At 38.1% G+C, this 15,946-nt stretch overlaps 1 protein-coding gene across 1 annotated transcript in view; it reads left to right on the forward strand.

Annotated features, from left to right (window-relative positions):
• The window catches only part of TNFSF18 (TNF superfamily member 18), a 148,001-nt gene that overhangs the window by 111,667 nt on the left and 20,388 nt on the right, over positions 1–15,946 (forward strand). The window contains exon 4 of the mRNA XM_060133139.1: positions 8,366–8,405. Within this exon, the coding sequence (XP_059989122.1) occupies positions 8,366–8,405 (40 nt within the window). The remainder of the gene's footprint in view (positions 1–8,365; positions 8,406–15,946) is intronic.

The raw sequence follows: 15,946 nt of genomic DNA on the forward strand, positions 1-15,946 counted from the left end.
TGCTTGGTTGAATTTCAGAGGATGCTAAGAGTTGGCTAGCACAAGATTAAGAAGGGGAAAAACTGAAGGGTGATTTTTGTCTAATACTGGCCTCTCTGTTATTGGTACTTCTAGTAAGCAGATTCCTGCCATAAGCTAATACAGTTAATAGCCTATTTTGGAGTAAGAGCTTCCCCTGAGCAGGAAACCAGAAGATACTAAGAACCCTTTGTCAAATACAAAGAAGAAAAACTGTAACCTGTAATGACTAGACCCTTTCAGTGGCAGAACAGTACTGAGCCTTCTCACATAACCCTTAGGCAGTTTGTCTCTCAGCTGAAGAAACTTGTATCAAAAGGAACACTAGTTAGAGCTTAGACATCTATTCTAAACAAGCCCTCACCTCACACTTGAATAACCATTATGTCCAGTTTGGAGCACAGGTAATAATATTGAGGATATAGACTATAATTCCTAATAACTCTTTTAGTGGGTAGGGTCACCTGAACACTTCCTGTTGAATTTTTTTTACACTGTTTAGCACCAAAGAGAGGAAGAAACATCCATGTGAAAGCACTTGATTATATACTACTTTTTATATTCCTCAATATTTAAAAAATTATTTAAAAGTAATTTCCAACAATAAGCTATATCCATTCAACATGGATGCAGTGCAGCCATTAAATATTATTTTGTAGATTATTTAAAGGCAATGCCAGTTATACTAAGTATAAAAAGCAAGTTATGTAACTGCATGAAAAGTATGACTCTATATTTGTATATATAAAAAATGCATCCATCCTTTCCCTGCAATGCCTTACCTCTTTGTGACTGGTACAGGAATTACTATAGAGATAGCTCATAGCCAAGAATACACAAGTGGATGTTATGTTCTAACGTGAAACTTCTAAGTACAAAAACTGCCTTTTGCAGATTTCACAAAGAGGTGCCTTCCACCCAATGTTATAGCAACATCCCTTTTCCTATATAGACAAAATGGCTAGAGTTGGGGAAAGGGGTCGTTTGCAGTAAGGACAAATATTAGAAGATCACCTGTGTGGACAAATCTTTTAGAGGAATGACCTAGTGTGTCAGGGCACGGCTTCTCTTCATGCCCACACCTGTCTCTCATCTCCGCAGAATAAGGCACATATGACATTGATCTAACGTGAGCCTAGGCCATGTCATGGAGGGAGTAACAGGCAGGGAGTGGCTATTTACCCAAAAGACTCTTGCGGAGAAAGATGAACCTGCATTGGGAGACCCCTGGAAATAACCTATTGGGAGTGAAGGAAGGATGCAGCAGTGCTCTCCAAAGGACTCCCTGACATCAGAAGGCAACAAAGGGCCAGCTGGTCCTATGAGAGGTTGAAGGACCACGCAGAGATGTCCACACGCTAATCAGCAGAGCCTGTGAATACATTTCCTTATATGGCCAAAGGGACTCTGCAGATGTAATGAAGGTTATGCACCTTAAAATAGGGAGGTTATCCTGGATTATCCAGGTGAGCCCAGTGTAATCACAAAGGTCCTCAAAAACAGAGAACTTTTGATGTTTGGAGTTAGAAAAGGGGGAGTCAGAGAAATTTGAAGTACGAGAAGGATTTGACCCACCAGTGCTGGCTTGAAGATGGAGGGGAACTGAATTCTGCCAACTGCCTGAATGAGCCTAGAGAAGATTCTCCCCCAGAGCCCTTGGATAAGAAGGCTGAAGTGTTATTTCAGCCTTGTGAGATCCTAAGCAGAGTACCCAGTTGAGTACCTCAGACTTCTGACCTACAGAACTATGAGATAATAAATGGTTGCTGTTTTGAACAACTACATTTGTGATAATTAATAGTGGCAGCAATAGGAAACTAATACATATCCCAACCACTAATGGGTAACCCAAAGGGATCATGGCCCAACAAAGTAATACCAAATCTCCACTAATGGCCTCTGCTGGCCTGAGCAGTCTCCCCTCCTCCCCTCCAACTCCGCATGTGTTCTCTCTGCCTTCATGCTGAACTGGTGGGCCAAGGCACAGGGAATGTGAGATGGAGAGAAAGCAGGTAACATCCATACCACCTCTTTCCCAACTGCCACAGCTTACATGTATAGGTGTGTGGGGTAGGGAGTGGTGGGTAAGTAGGTGAGATTGCAAAAAGGGCAATCTTTGGCATTAGTTATTGGAAAAATAAATCCTTCTTTGTGTGTAAATTGATAAGTTTGGACTATTGATCTTATTTGTTTTGTAGATACAGAAAAAAGGGTAGGAAAGTAATAAAATCTACATGTTAACAGTGGTTATACTAGGTTATGTGTGATTTTAACTATTGTATTTTTCTGGATTTTTGAAAATTTCTACTGTTATATAAAGTATATTTATCAAGGGAATTCAGTTATTGTTTCTTTTAAGGGTTTGTACATTTTTGTAAAGTCTATATCTTATGCCATTAAAAAAAAAAATTCCAAAGTACCTACTGAAACACTTTCTTTGAAAATTTGAGGGAATTTAGCATTCAGTATTTTGTATCAGTAAACCTGTTATATATTAATACTTAACGATCACTAGGGTGATATTATTACAATATTTACTTTCTTTTTTTCCCTCAACTTTATTGAGATATATTTGACATATAGCATTGTGTAAGTTTACGGTGTACAACATGTTGATTTGATACACATATATTGCAAAATTATTATTATCTTAGCATTAATACCTGAATCACATCACCTAATTACTATTTTGAGTGTGTGTGTGTGTGTGTGTGTTGAGAACATTTAAGATCTCCTCTCTGAGCAACTTTCATGAATATAGTATAGTATTATTAACTATATTTGGTATGCTGTACATGAGACCCCCAGAACTTTTATACCTTATAACTGGAAGTTTGTACTTTTTGACCAATATCTTCCCTTTTCCTTTGCCATCCAGCCTCTGGTAACCACTATTCTAGTCCCTTTGAGTTCAGCTTTTTTTTAAGATTCCATACACAAGTAATATTTTGTGGCATTTGTCTTTTTCTGACTTAATTCACTTAGCATAATACCCTCAAGCTTCATCCATCTTGTCACAAAAGGTATGATATCCTTCTTTATGGCTGAATAATATGCCATTGTATATATATAGTGATTCTTTATTCATTCTTTTCTTGATGGATATTTAAGTTGTTTTCATATTTTAGCTGCTGTGAATAATGCTGCAAGGCACATGGGATTGCAGATATATTTTTGAGATTCTGTTTTCATTTCTTTTGATTTATACCCACAAGTAGGAATGCTGGATCATATGATATTTCTATTTTAAATTTTTTCAGGAAACTCCATATTGTTTTTCATAGTGGTTGCACCAATTTACATTCCTACAAACAGTGCAAAAAGATTCCCTTTTCTCACCATCCTTCTCAACACTTGTTATCTCTTACCTTTTTGATGATAGCCATTCTAACAGGTGTAAGGTGATATCTCATTGTGGTTTGGATTTGCATTTTCTTGATTATTAATGATGTTGAGAATGAAGTTTATACACCTGTTGGACACTTGTATGTCTTCTTTGGGAAAATGTCTATTCAGTTCCTCTGTCCGTTTTAAAATCAGATTTAGTTTTGCTGTTGAGTGAGTTCTTTATATATATTGGATATTAACCCCTTATCAGATATATGATTTAAATATTTTCTCCTATTCTGTAGGTTTTATTTTCATTTTGTTTATGATTTCCTTTGCTGTGCAAAAACTTTTAAATTTGATGTAGTCTCACTTGTTTATTTTTGCTTTTGTTGCATGTGCTATTGGTGTCAAATCCAAAAAATCATTGCTGAGACTGATGTCATGCAGGTTACGCCCTATGTTTTCCTCTAAGATTTTTATGGTTTCAGGTCTTAACATTCAGTTCTTTAATCCACTTTCAGTTGATTTTTGTGTATGGCATAATATAGGGATCCAGTTTCATTCTTCTGCATGTGGCTGCCTAGTTTTACCAACACCATTTAATGAAGAGACTATCCGTTTTCCAGTGTATATTTGTGGCTCCTTAGTTATAAATTAATTGATCATATATGCATGAGTTTTTTTCTGGGTTCTCTGTTCTGTTCCATTGATCTATGGTCTGTTTTTAATGCCAATACCATACTGTTTTGATTACTATAACTTTAAAATATAGTTTGAAGTCAGGAAGTGTAATGCCTCCAGCTTTGTTCTTTTTCAAGTTTGCTTTGGCTATTTGGGGTCTTTCATTCTATACAAATTTTAGAATTAAAAAAATTCTGTGAGGTCTTCCCTGGTGGCGCAGTGGTTGGGGGTCCGCCTGCCGATGCGGTGGACACGGGTTCGTGTCCCGGTCCGGGAGGATCCCACGTGCCGCGGAGCGGCTGGGCCCGTGAGCCATGGCCGCTGAGCCTGCACGTCCGGAGCCTGTGCTCCGCAACGGGAGAGGCCACAGCAGTGAGAGGCCCACGTACCGCCAAAAAAATAAAAAAAAAAAAATTCTGTGAAAAATGCCATTGGAATTTTGATAGAGATTATTAAATCTGTAAATTGCTTTGGGTAGAATGGACATTTTAACAATATTAATACTTCTAATCCATGAGCGTGTAATTTTTTTTCATTGGTTTGTGTTTCCTTCAATTTCTTTCATTAATGTCTTATAGATTTCAGTATACAAAAGTTTCATGTTGCTTAAATTTATTCCTAGGTATTTTATTCTTTTTGATGCAATTATAAATGGCATTGTTTTCTTAATTTGTCTTTCTGATAGTTTGTTGTTAGTGTATAGAAATGCAACCGATTTTTGTATATTAATTTTTTATCCTGCAGCTTTTCTGAATTCATATGTTCATTCTAACAGTTTTTTTGATGGAGTCTTTAGGGTTTTCTATGTATAACATATGTCATCTGCAAATAGAGACAATTTTACTTCTTCCAATTTGGATGTGTTTTATTTCCTTTTTTTGCTTAATTGCTCTGGCTAGGACTACTAGAACAATATTAATAAAAGTAGTGAGAGTGGGCAGACTTTTCTTATTCATGATCTTAGAGGAAAAAAATTTCAGCTTTTCACTGTTGAGTATAATGTTAGCTGTGGACTTCTCATATATGACCTTTATTGTGTTGAGGTACATTTCCTCTATACTCAGTTTGTTGAGAAGTTTTTTGGTTTTTTTTTTTTTTAACATGAAAGGATGTTGAATTTTGTCGAATGCTTGTACTTTTATCTATTGAGATGATCATTGATTTTTATCCCTTATTTTGTTAATGTGGTGTATCACAGTTGTATCACATTGATTAATTTGCAGATGCTGAACATTCCTTGCATCCCTGGAATAAATCCCACTTGATCATGGTGTGTGATCCTTTAACGTACTGTTGAATTTGGTTTGCTAATATTTTTGGAGGATTTTTGCATCTATGTTCATCATGGATATTGGCCTGTAATATTCTTTTCTTATAGGATTATTGTCTGGTTTTTGTATCAGGGTAATGCTGGCTTTGTAAAATGCATTTGGAAGTGTTCTCCTCTCTTCCACTTTTTGAAGGAACTTGAGAATGATTGGTATTCTTTTTTTTAAATGTTTGGTAGAATGCAACAGTGAAGTCGTCTAGTCCTGAACTTTCCTTTGGGAGCTTTTTGAATCAGTAATCTCCTTACTAGTAATTGATCTGTTTAGAATTTCTGTTTCTTCCTGATTCAGTCTTGGTAGGTTGTATAATTCTAGAAATTTAGTCATTTCTTCTAGGTTGTCCAATTTGTTGGTGTATAATTCTTCCTAGTTGTCTCTTATGACTATTTGTATTTGTGTAATATCACTTGTAATGTCTCCTTTTTCATTTATAATTTTATTTATTTGAGTCCTTTCTTTTTTTCATGGTTAGTCCAGCTAAAGGTTTTCTATTTTGTTTATTTTTTTCTATCTCTGTTTCATTTATTTTCACTCTGATCTTTGTTATTTCTTCCTCCTGCCTAATTTGGGCTTAATTTGTTCTTCTCTTTCTGTTTCTTGAGGTGTAAAATTAGGTTGTTAATTGAGATCTTTGTTTTTTTCTTTATGTGTTTATCACTATAAATTTACCTCTTAGAAATGCTTTTGCATCATCCCATGATATTGGTATGTTGTATGTCCATTTTCATTTATCTCAAGCTATTTTTTGATTTCTGTTTTGATTTCTTGTTTGGCCCACTGATCTTTTTTCAGGAGCATGTTGTTTAATCTTCACGTATTCGTAAATTTTCCAGTTTTGTTCTTGTAATTGATTTCTAGTTTCTTACCATTGCTGTTGGAAAAGATACTTGATATGATGTCAGTCTTCTTAAATTTATTGGGACTTTTTTTGTGGCCTACCATATGATCTATCCTTGAGAATGTTTCATGTGCGCTTGAGAAGAATGTATATTCTGCTGCTGCTGGATGAAATGCTCTGTAAATGTCAGGTCTTTCTGGTCTAAAATGTAGTTTAAGTCCATTTTTTAAAACTGATTTTCTGTCTGGATGATCTATCCATTGCTGAAAGTGGGTTATTAGAGTCCCCTATTATTATTCTGTCACTGTCTACTTCTTCCTTCAGGTCTGTTAGTATTTGCTTTATTTATCTAGGTGCTCTTATAAATATTTACAAATCTTTATCTCTTCTTGATGAATTGAGCCCTTTATTGTTATATAATAATGTCTTTTTGTCTCTTATTGCAGTCTTTGGCTTAAAGTTTATTTTGTCTGATGTATAGCTAGCCCTGCTTTCTTTTGGCTTCCATTTGCATGGACTATCTTTTTCCATCCTTTTATTTTCAGTCTGTGTCCTTAAAGCTGAAATGAGTCTCTTGTAGGCACCATATAGGTAGATCTTGTTTTTTAATCCATTTAGTCAGTTTATGTGTTTTTTTTTTAATCCATTTATTTATTTATTTATGGCGGCATTGGGTCTTTGTTGCTGCGTGTGGGCTTCCTCTAGTTGCAGCGAGCGGGGGATACTCCTCATTGTAGAACGTGGGCTTCGCACTTCAGTGGCTTCCCTTGTTGTGGAGCATGAGCTCTAGGCACGTGGGCTTCAGTAGTTGTGGCACACGGGCTCTAGAGTGCAGACTCAGTAGTTGTGGCACACGGGCTTAGTTGCTCCATGGCATGTGGGATCTTCCCAGACAAGGGCTCGAACCCGTGTCCCCTGCATTGGCAGGTGGATTCTTAACCACTGCACCACCAGGAAAGTTCACAGTTTATGTGTTTTGACTGGAGAATTTAGTCCATTTGCACGTAGAGTAATTGTTTTTAGATATGGATTTGCTCTTCCTATTTTGTTAATTTTTTTTCTGGTTGCTATATTCCTTTCTTGCTCTCTTCCTTTGTGGTTTGATGACTTTCTTAAGTGATATGCCTAGATTTCTTTCCTTTTCTCTTTTGTGTATCTACTGTAGGTTTTTACTTAGTGGTAACAATAGGGCTTCCATAAAACAGATAATTTTAAAACAGTCTTTTTAAGGATGACAAGAACTTTGAACATATACAAAAATTCTACATTTATAAATTGCCCAGAACATTTTATGTTTTTGATGTCACAATTTACAAATATTACATTGTGTATTCCTTAACAAATTATTATAATTATTTTTTACTACTTTTGTCAACTTTCATACTAGAGTTGTAAGTGACATACCCACTATTACAACATCAGAAGACTTTGAATTTAACCATATATTTACATTTACCAATCAGTTTATACTTTAATATGTTCTTGTTATGAATCTATGTTATGTTTGTTTTAGGTTAAAGAACTCTTTCTCTTTCTATTTCTTGTAAGACCAATCTAGTGATGATGAACTCTTTCAGCTGTACTTGTCTAGAAAACTCTTTATCTCTCCTTCAATTCTGAAGGGTTGTTTTGCCAGGTATAGTATTCTTGGTTGGCTTTTTTTTTTTTTTTTTTGCAGTACACGAGCCTCTCACTGTTGTGGCCTCTCCTGTTGCGGAGCACAGGCTCTGGAGGCGCAGGCTCAGTGGCCATGGCTCAAGGGCCCAGCTGCTCCGCAGCATGTGGGATCTTCTCGGACCGTGGCACAAACCCATGTCCCCTGCGTTGGCAGGTGGACCCTCAACCACTGCGCCACCAGGGAAGCACTTGGTTGCCTTTTTTTTTTTTTTTTCTTTCTTTCAGTACTTTGAATGTATCATGCTACTCCATTCCGGCCTGCAAAGTTTCTGCTGAAAAATCTTGTGATAGTCTTTTGGGGGTTCCTTTGTATGTGATAAGTTGTTTCACTCTTTTTTTTTTTTTTAGCATTTTTTTATTAAATTCTTATTAATAGTATTTTTTATTGAGTATAGTTGCTTTACAATATTGTGTTAGTTTTTAGTGTACAGCTAAGTGAATCAGCTATAAGTATATATATATCCCCTCTCTTTTGGATTTCCTTCTCATTTAGGTCACCACTGAGCACTGAGCAGAGTTTGCTGCACTATACAGTAGGTTCTCATTAATTATCTATTTTATACATAGTATAATAGTGTATATATGTCAATCCCGATCTCTAAAAATAGAACTACCATATGACCCAGCAATCCCACTGCTGGGCATATACCCAGAGAAAACCATAATTCAAAAAGACACATGCACCCCAATGTTCGTTGCAGCACTATTTACAATAGCCAGGACATGGAAGCAACTTAAATGTCCATCAGCAGAGGAATGGATAAAGAAGATGTGGTACCTATATACAACGGAATATTACTAAGCCATAAAAGGAAGGAAATTGGGTTATTTGTAGAGACATGGATGGACCTAGAGACTGTCGTACACAGTGCAGTAAATCAGAAAGAGAAAAACAAATATCATATATCAATGCATATATGTGGAATCTGAAGAAATTGGTATAGACGCTCTTATTTACAAAGCAGAAATAGAGACACAGACGTAGACAAACATACGGATACCAAGGGGGAAAGGAGGGGTGGGATGAATTGGGAGATTATGATTGACAAGTTGTTGTGTTTTTTTTATTTGTTTATTTATTTTACATCTTTATTGGAGTATAATTGCTTTACAATGGTGTGTTAGTTCCTGCTTTATAAAGGAGTGAATGAGTTATACATATACATATGTTCCCATATCTCTTCCACTGGCATCTCGCTCCCTCCCACCCTCCCTATCCCACCCCTCCAGGCGGTCACAAAGCACTGAGCTGATCTCCCTGTGCTATGCAGCTGCTTACCACTAGCTATCTATTTTACGTTTGGTAGTGTATATATGTCCATGCCACTCTCTCACTTTGTCACAGCTTACCCTTCCCCCTCCCCATATCCTCAAGTCCATTCTCTAGTAGGTCTGTCTCTTTATTCCTGACTTACCCCTAGCTTCTTCATGACATTATTTTTTCTTAAATTGCATATATATGTGTTAGCATACGATAATTGTCTTTCTCTTTCTGACTTACTTCACTCTGTATGACAGACTCTAGGTCTATCCACCTCATTACAACTAGCTCAATTTCGTTTCTTTTTATGGCTGAGTAATATTTCATTGTATATATGTGCCACATCTTCTTTATCCATTCATCCAATGATGGACACTTAGGTTGTTTCCTTCTCTGGGCTATTGTAAATAGAGCTGCAATGAACATTGTGGTACATGACTATTTTTGAATTATGGTTTTCTCAGGGTATATGCCCAGTAGTGGGATTGCTGGGTCATATGATAGTTCTATTTGTAGTATTTTAAGGGACCTCCATACTGTTCTCCATAGTGGCTGTACCAATTCACATTCCCACTAGCAGTGCAAGAGTGTTCCCTTTTCTCCACACCCTCTCCAGCATTTATTGTTTCTAGATTTTTTGATGATGGCCATTCTGACTGGTATGAGATGATATCTCATTGTAGTTTTGATTTGCATTTCTCTAATGATTAATGATGTTGAGCATTCTTTCATGTGTTTGTTGGCAGTCTGTATATCTTCTTTGGAGAAATGTCTATTTAGGTCTTCTGCCCATTTTTGGATTGGGTTGTTTGTTTTTTTGTTATTGAGCTGCATGAGCTGCTTATAAATTTTGGAGATTAATCCTTTGTCAGTTGCTTCATTTTCAAATATTTTCTCCCATTCTGAGGGTTGTCTTTTGGTCTTCTTTATGGTTTCTTTTGCTGTGCAAAAGCTTTGAAGTTTCATTAGGTCCCATTTGTTTATTTTTAATTCCATTTCTCTAGGAGGTGGGTCAAAAAGGATCTTGTTGTGATTTATGTCATAGAGTGTTCTGCCTATGTTTTCCTCTAAGAATTTGATAGTTTCTGGCCTTACATTTAGGTCTTTAATCCATTTTGAGCTTATTTTTGTGTGTGGTGTTAGGGCGTGATCTAATCTCATACTTTTACATGTACCTGTCCAGTTTTCCCAGCACCACTTATTGAAGAGGCTGTCCTTTCTCCACTGTACATTCCTGCCTCCTTTATCAAAGATAAGGTGACCATATGTGCGTGGGTTTATCTCTGGGCTTTCTATCCTGTTCCATTGATCTATCTTTCTGTTTTTGTGCCAGTACCATACTGTCTTGATTACTGTAGCTTTGTAGTATAGTCTGAAGTCAGGGAGCCTGATTCCTCCAGCTCCGTATTTCGGTCTCAAGATTGCTTTGGCTATTCGGGGTCTTTTGTGTTTCCATACAAATTGTGAAATTTTTTGTTCTAGTTCTGTGAAAAATGCCAGTGGTAGTTTGATAGGGATTGCATTGAATCTGTAGATTGCTTTGGATAGTAGAGTCATTTTCACAATGTTGATTCTTCCAATCCAAGAACATGGTATATCTCTCCATCTATTTGTATCATCTTTAATTTCTTTCATCAGTGTCTTATAATTTTCTGCATACAGGTCTTTTGTCTCCTTAGGTAGGTTTATTCCTAGATATTTTATTCTTTTTGTTGCAATGGTACATGGGAGTGTTTTCTTGATTTCACTTTCAGATTTTTCATCATTAGTGTATAGGAAGCCACAGATTTCTGTGCATTAATTTTGTATCCTGCTACTTTACCAAATTCATTGATTAGCTGTAGTAGTTTTCTGGTAGCATCTTTAGGGTTCTGTATGTATAGTATCATGTCATCTGCAAAAGTGACAGCTTTACATCTTCTTTTCCGATTTGGATTCATTTTATTTCCTTTTCTTCTCTGATTGCTGTGGCTAAAACTTCCAAAACTATGTTGAATAAGAGTGGTGAGAGTGGGCAACCTTGTCTTGTTTCTGATCTTAGTGGAAACGCTTTCAGTTTTTCACCATTGAGAACGATGTTGACTGTGGGTTTGTCATATATGGCCTTTATTATGTTGAGGTAAGTTCCCTCTGTGCCTACTTTCTGCAGGGTTTTTATCATAAATCAGTGTTGAATTTTGTCAAAAGCTTTCTCTGCATCTATTGAGATGATCATATGGTTTTTCTCCTTCAATTTGTTAATATGGTGTATCACATTGATTGATTTTCGTATGTTGAAGAATCCTTGCATTCCTGGAGTAAACCCCACTTGATCATGGTGTATGATCCTTTTAATGTGCTGTTCGATCCTGTTTGCTAGTATTTTGTTGAGGATCTTTGCATCTATGTTCACCAGGGATATTGGCCTGTAGTTTTCTTTCTTTGTGACATCCTTGTCTGGTTTTGGTATCAAGGTGATGGTGGCCTCATAGAATGAGTTTAGGAGTGTTCTTCCCTCTGCTGTATTTTGGAAGAGTTTGAGAACGATAGGTGTTATCTCTTCTCCAAATGTTTGATAGAATTCGCCTGTGAAGCCATCTGGTCCTGGGCTTTTGTTTGTTGGAAGATTTTCAGTCAGAGTTTCAATTTCAGTGCTTGTGATTGGTCTGTTCATATTTTCTATTTCTTCCTGATTCAGTCTTGGCAGGTTGTGCATTTCTAAGAATTTGTCCATTTCTTCCAGGTTGTCCATTTTATTGGCATAGAGTTGCTTGTAGTAATCTCTCATGATCTTTTGTATTTTTGCAGTGTCAGTTGTTACTTCTCCTTTTTCATTTCTAATTCTATTGATTTGAGTCCTCTCCCTTTTTTACTTGATGAGTCTGGCTAATGGTTTATCAATTTTGTTTATCTTCTCAAAGAACCAGCTTTTAGTTTTATTGATCTTTGCTATCGTTTCCTTCATTTCTTTTTCATTTATTTCTAATCTGATTTTTATGATTTCTTTCCTTCTGCTAACTTTGGGGGTTTTTTGTTCTTCTTTCTCTAATTGCTTTATGTGCAAGGTTACGTTGTTTATTTGAGATGTTTCCTGTTTCTTAACATAGGATTGTATTGCTATAAACTTCCCTCTTAGAACTGCTTTTGCTGCATCCCATAGGTTTTGGGTCATTGTGTCTCCATTGTCATTTGTTTCTAGGTATTTTTTTATTTCCTCTTTGATTTCTTCAGTGATCACTTCATTATTAAGTAGTGTATTGTTTAGCCTCGAGGTGTTTGTATTTTTTAGAGATCTCTTCCTGTAATTTATATCTAGTCTCATAGCGTTGTGGTTGGAAATGATACTTGATACGACTTCAATTTTCTTAAATTTACCAAGGCTTGATTTATGACCCAAGATATGATCTATCCTGGAGACTGTTCCATGAGCACTTGAGAAAAATGTGTATTCTGTTGTTTTTGGATGGAATGTCCTATAAATATCATTTAAGTCCATGTTGTTTAATGTATCATTTAAAGCTTGTGCTTCCTTATTTATTTTCATTTTGAATGATCTTTCCATTGGTGAAGGTGGGGTGTTAAAGTCCCCTACTATGAATGTGTTACTGTCGATTTCCCCTTTGATGGCTGTTAGTATTTGCCTTATGTATTGAGGTGCTCCTATGTTGGGTGCATAAATATTTACCATTGTTATATCTTCTTCTTGGCTCGATCCTTTGATCATTATGTAGTGTCCTTCTTTGTCTCTTCTAATAGTATTTATTTGAAAGTCTATTTTGTCTGATATGAGAATTGCTACTCCAGCTTTCTTTTGATTTCCATTTGCATGGAATATCTTTTTCCATCCCCTTACTTTCAGTCTGTATGTCTCCCTAGGTCTGAAGTGGGTCTCTTGTAGACAGCATATATATGGGTCTTGTTTTTGTATCCATTCAGCCAATCTGTGTCTTTTGGTGGGACCATTTAGTCTATTTACATTTAAGGTAATTATTGATATGTATGTTCCTATTCCCATTTTCTTAATTGTTTTGTGTTTGTTATTGTAGGTCTTTTCCTTCTCTTGTGTTTCTTGCCTAGAGAAGTTCCTTTAGCATTTGTTGTAAAGCTGGTTTGGTGGTGCTGAAGTCTGTCAGCTTTTGCTTGTCTGTAAAGGTTTTAATTTCTCCATCAAATCTGAATGAGATCCTTGCTGGGTAGAGTAATCTTGGTTGCAGGTTTTTCCCCTTCATCACTTTAAATATGTCCTGCCAGTCCCTTCTGGCTTACAGAGTTTCTGCTGAAAGATCAGCTGTTAACCTTATGGGGATTCCCTTGTGTGTTATTTGTTGTTTTTCCCTTGCTGCTTTTAATATGTTTTCTTTGTATTTAATTTTTGACAGTTTGATTAATATGTGTCTTGGTGTATTTCTCCTTGGATTTATCCTGTATGGGACTCTCTGTGCTTCCTGGACTTGATTAACTATTTCCTTTCCCATATTAGGGAAGTTTTCAACTATAATCTCTTCAAATATTTTCTCAGTCCCTTTCCTTTTCTCTTCTTCTTCTGGAACCCCTATAATTCGAATGTTGGTGTGTTTAATGTTGTCCCAGAGGTCTCTGAGACTGTCCTCAGTTCTTTTCATTCTTTTTTTTTATTCTGCTCTGCAGTAGTTATTTCCACTATTTTATCCTCCAGGTCACTTATCTGTTCTTCTGCCTCTGTTATTCTGCTTTTGATTCCATCTAGAGTATTTTTAATTTCATTTATTGTGTTGTTCATCGTTGTTTGTTTCATCTGTAGTTCTTCTAGGTCCTTGTTAAATGTTTCTTGTATTTTCTGTATTCTATTTCCAAGATTTTGGATCATCTTTACTATCATTATTCTGAATTCTCTTTCAGGTAGCCTGCGTATTTCCTCTTCATTTGTTAGGTCTGGTGGGTTTTTATCTTGCTCCTTCATCTGCTGTGTGTTTTTCTGTCTTCTCATTTTGCTTATCTTACTGTGTTTGGGGTCTCCTTTTTGCAGGCTGCAGGTTCGTAGTTCCCGTTGTTTTTGGTGTCTGTCCCCAATGGCTAAGGTTGGTTCAGTGGGTTGTGTAGGCTTCCTGGTAGAGGGGACTAGTGCCTGTGTTCTGATGGATGAGGCTGGATCTTGTCTTTCTGGTGGGCAGGTCCACGTCTGCTGGTGTGTTTTGGGGTGTCTGTGGACTTACTATGATTTTAGGCAGCCTCTCTGCTAATGGGTGGGGTTGTGTTCCTGTCTTGCTAGTTGTTTGGCATAGGGTGTCCAGCACTGTAGCTTGCTCGTCATTGAGTGAAGCTGGGTGCTGGTGTTGAGATGGAGATCTCTGTGAGATTTTCGCCGTTTGATATTATGTGGAGCTGGGAGGTCTTTTGTGGACCAGTGTCCTGAAGTTGGCTCTCCCCCCTCAGAGGCACAGCACTGACTCCTGGCTGGAGCACCAAGAGCCTTTACTCCACATGGCTCAGAATAAAAGGGAGAAAAAGTAGAAAGAAAGAATAAGTAGAAAACAGAAAGAAAGAAAGGGAAAGAAAGAAGGGAGTGAAGGAGGAAGGAAGGAAGGAGGGAAGGAAGGAAAAAAGAAAGGAAGAAAGAAGATAAAGTAAAATAAAATAAAGTAAGATAAAATATAATAAAGTTATTAAACTAAAAAATAATTATTAAGAAAAAAATTAAAAAAAAGAAAAATGGACGGATAGAACCCTAGCACAAATGGTGGAAGCAAAGCTATACAGACAGAATCTCACACAGAAGCATACACATACACACTCACAAAAAGAGGAAAAGGGGGAAAAGTCATAAATCTTGCTCTCAAAGTCTACCTCCTCAATTTGGGATGATTCATTGTCTATTCATGTATTCCACAGATGCAGGGTACATCAAGTTGATTGTGGAGATTTAATCCGCTGCTTCTGAGGCTGCTGAGAGAGATTTCCCTTTCTCTTCTTTGTTCTCACAGCTCCCGGGGTTCAGCTTTGGATTTGGCCCCGCCTCTACGTGTAGGTCGCCATCTGTTCTTCGCTCAGACAGGACAGGGTTAAAGGAGCAGTTGCTTCAGGGACTCTGGCTCACTCAGGCGGCGGGGGCGGGGGGGGGCCACTGAGTGTGGGGCGGGCCTGCAGCGGCAGAGGCCGGCATGACGTTGCACCAGCCTGAGGCGCGCCGTGCATTCTCCTGGGGGAGTTGTCCCTGGATGACGGGACCCTGGCAGGCTGCACAGGCTCCCGGGAGGGGAGGTGTGGATAGTGATCTGTGCTCGCACACAGGCTTCTCGGTGGCGGCAGCAGCAGCCTTAGCGTCTCATGCCCGTTTCTGGGGTCCACGCTTTTAGCTGCGGCTCGTGCCCGTCTCTGGAGCTCCTTTAAGCAGCGCTCTTAATCCCCTCTCCTCACGCACCAGGAAACAAAGAGGGAAGAAAAAGTCTCTTGCCTCTTCGGCAGCTCCAGACTTTTTCCTGGACTCCCTCCCGGCTAGCCGTGGTGCACTAACCCCCTGCAGGCTGTGTTAACGCCGCCAACCCCAGTCCTCTCCCTGCACTCTGACCGAAGCCCGAGCCTCAGCTCCCAGCCCCGCCCGCCCCGGCGGGTGAGCAGACAAGCCTCTCGGGCTGGTGAGTGCTGGCCGGCACCAATCCTCTGTGCTGGAATCTCTTTGCTTTGCACTCCGCACCCCTGTGGCTACGCTCTCCTCTGTGGCTCCGAAGCTTCCCCCTCCGCCACCCGCAGTCTCCGCCCGCAAAGGGACTTCCTAGTGTGTGGAAACCTTTCCTCCCTCACGGCTCCCTCCCACTGGTGCAGATCCCGTCCCTATTCTTTTGTCTCTGTTTATTCTTT

This window comes from Lagenorhynchus albirostris, chromosome 2 (assembly GCF_949774975.1).
Source record: "Lagenorhynchus albirostris chromosome 2, mLagAlb1.1, whole genome shotgun sequence".
NCBI lineage: Eukaryota > Metazoa > Chordata > Mammalia > Artiodactyla > Delphinidae > Lagenorhynchus > Lagenorhynchus albirostris.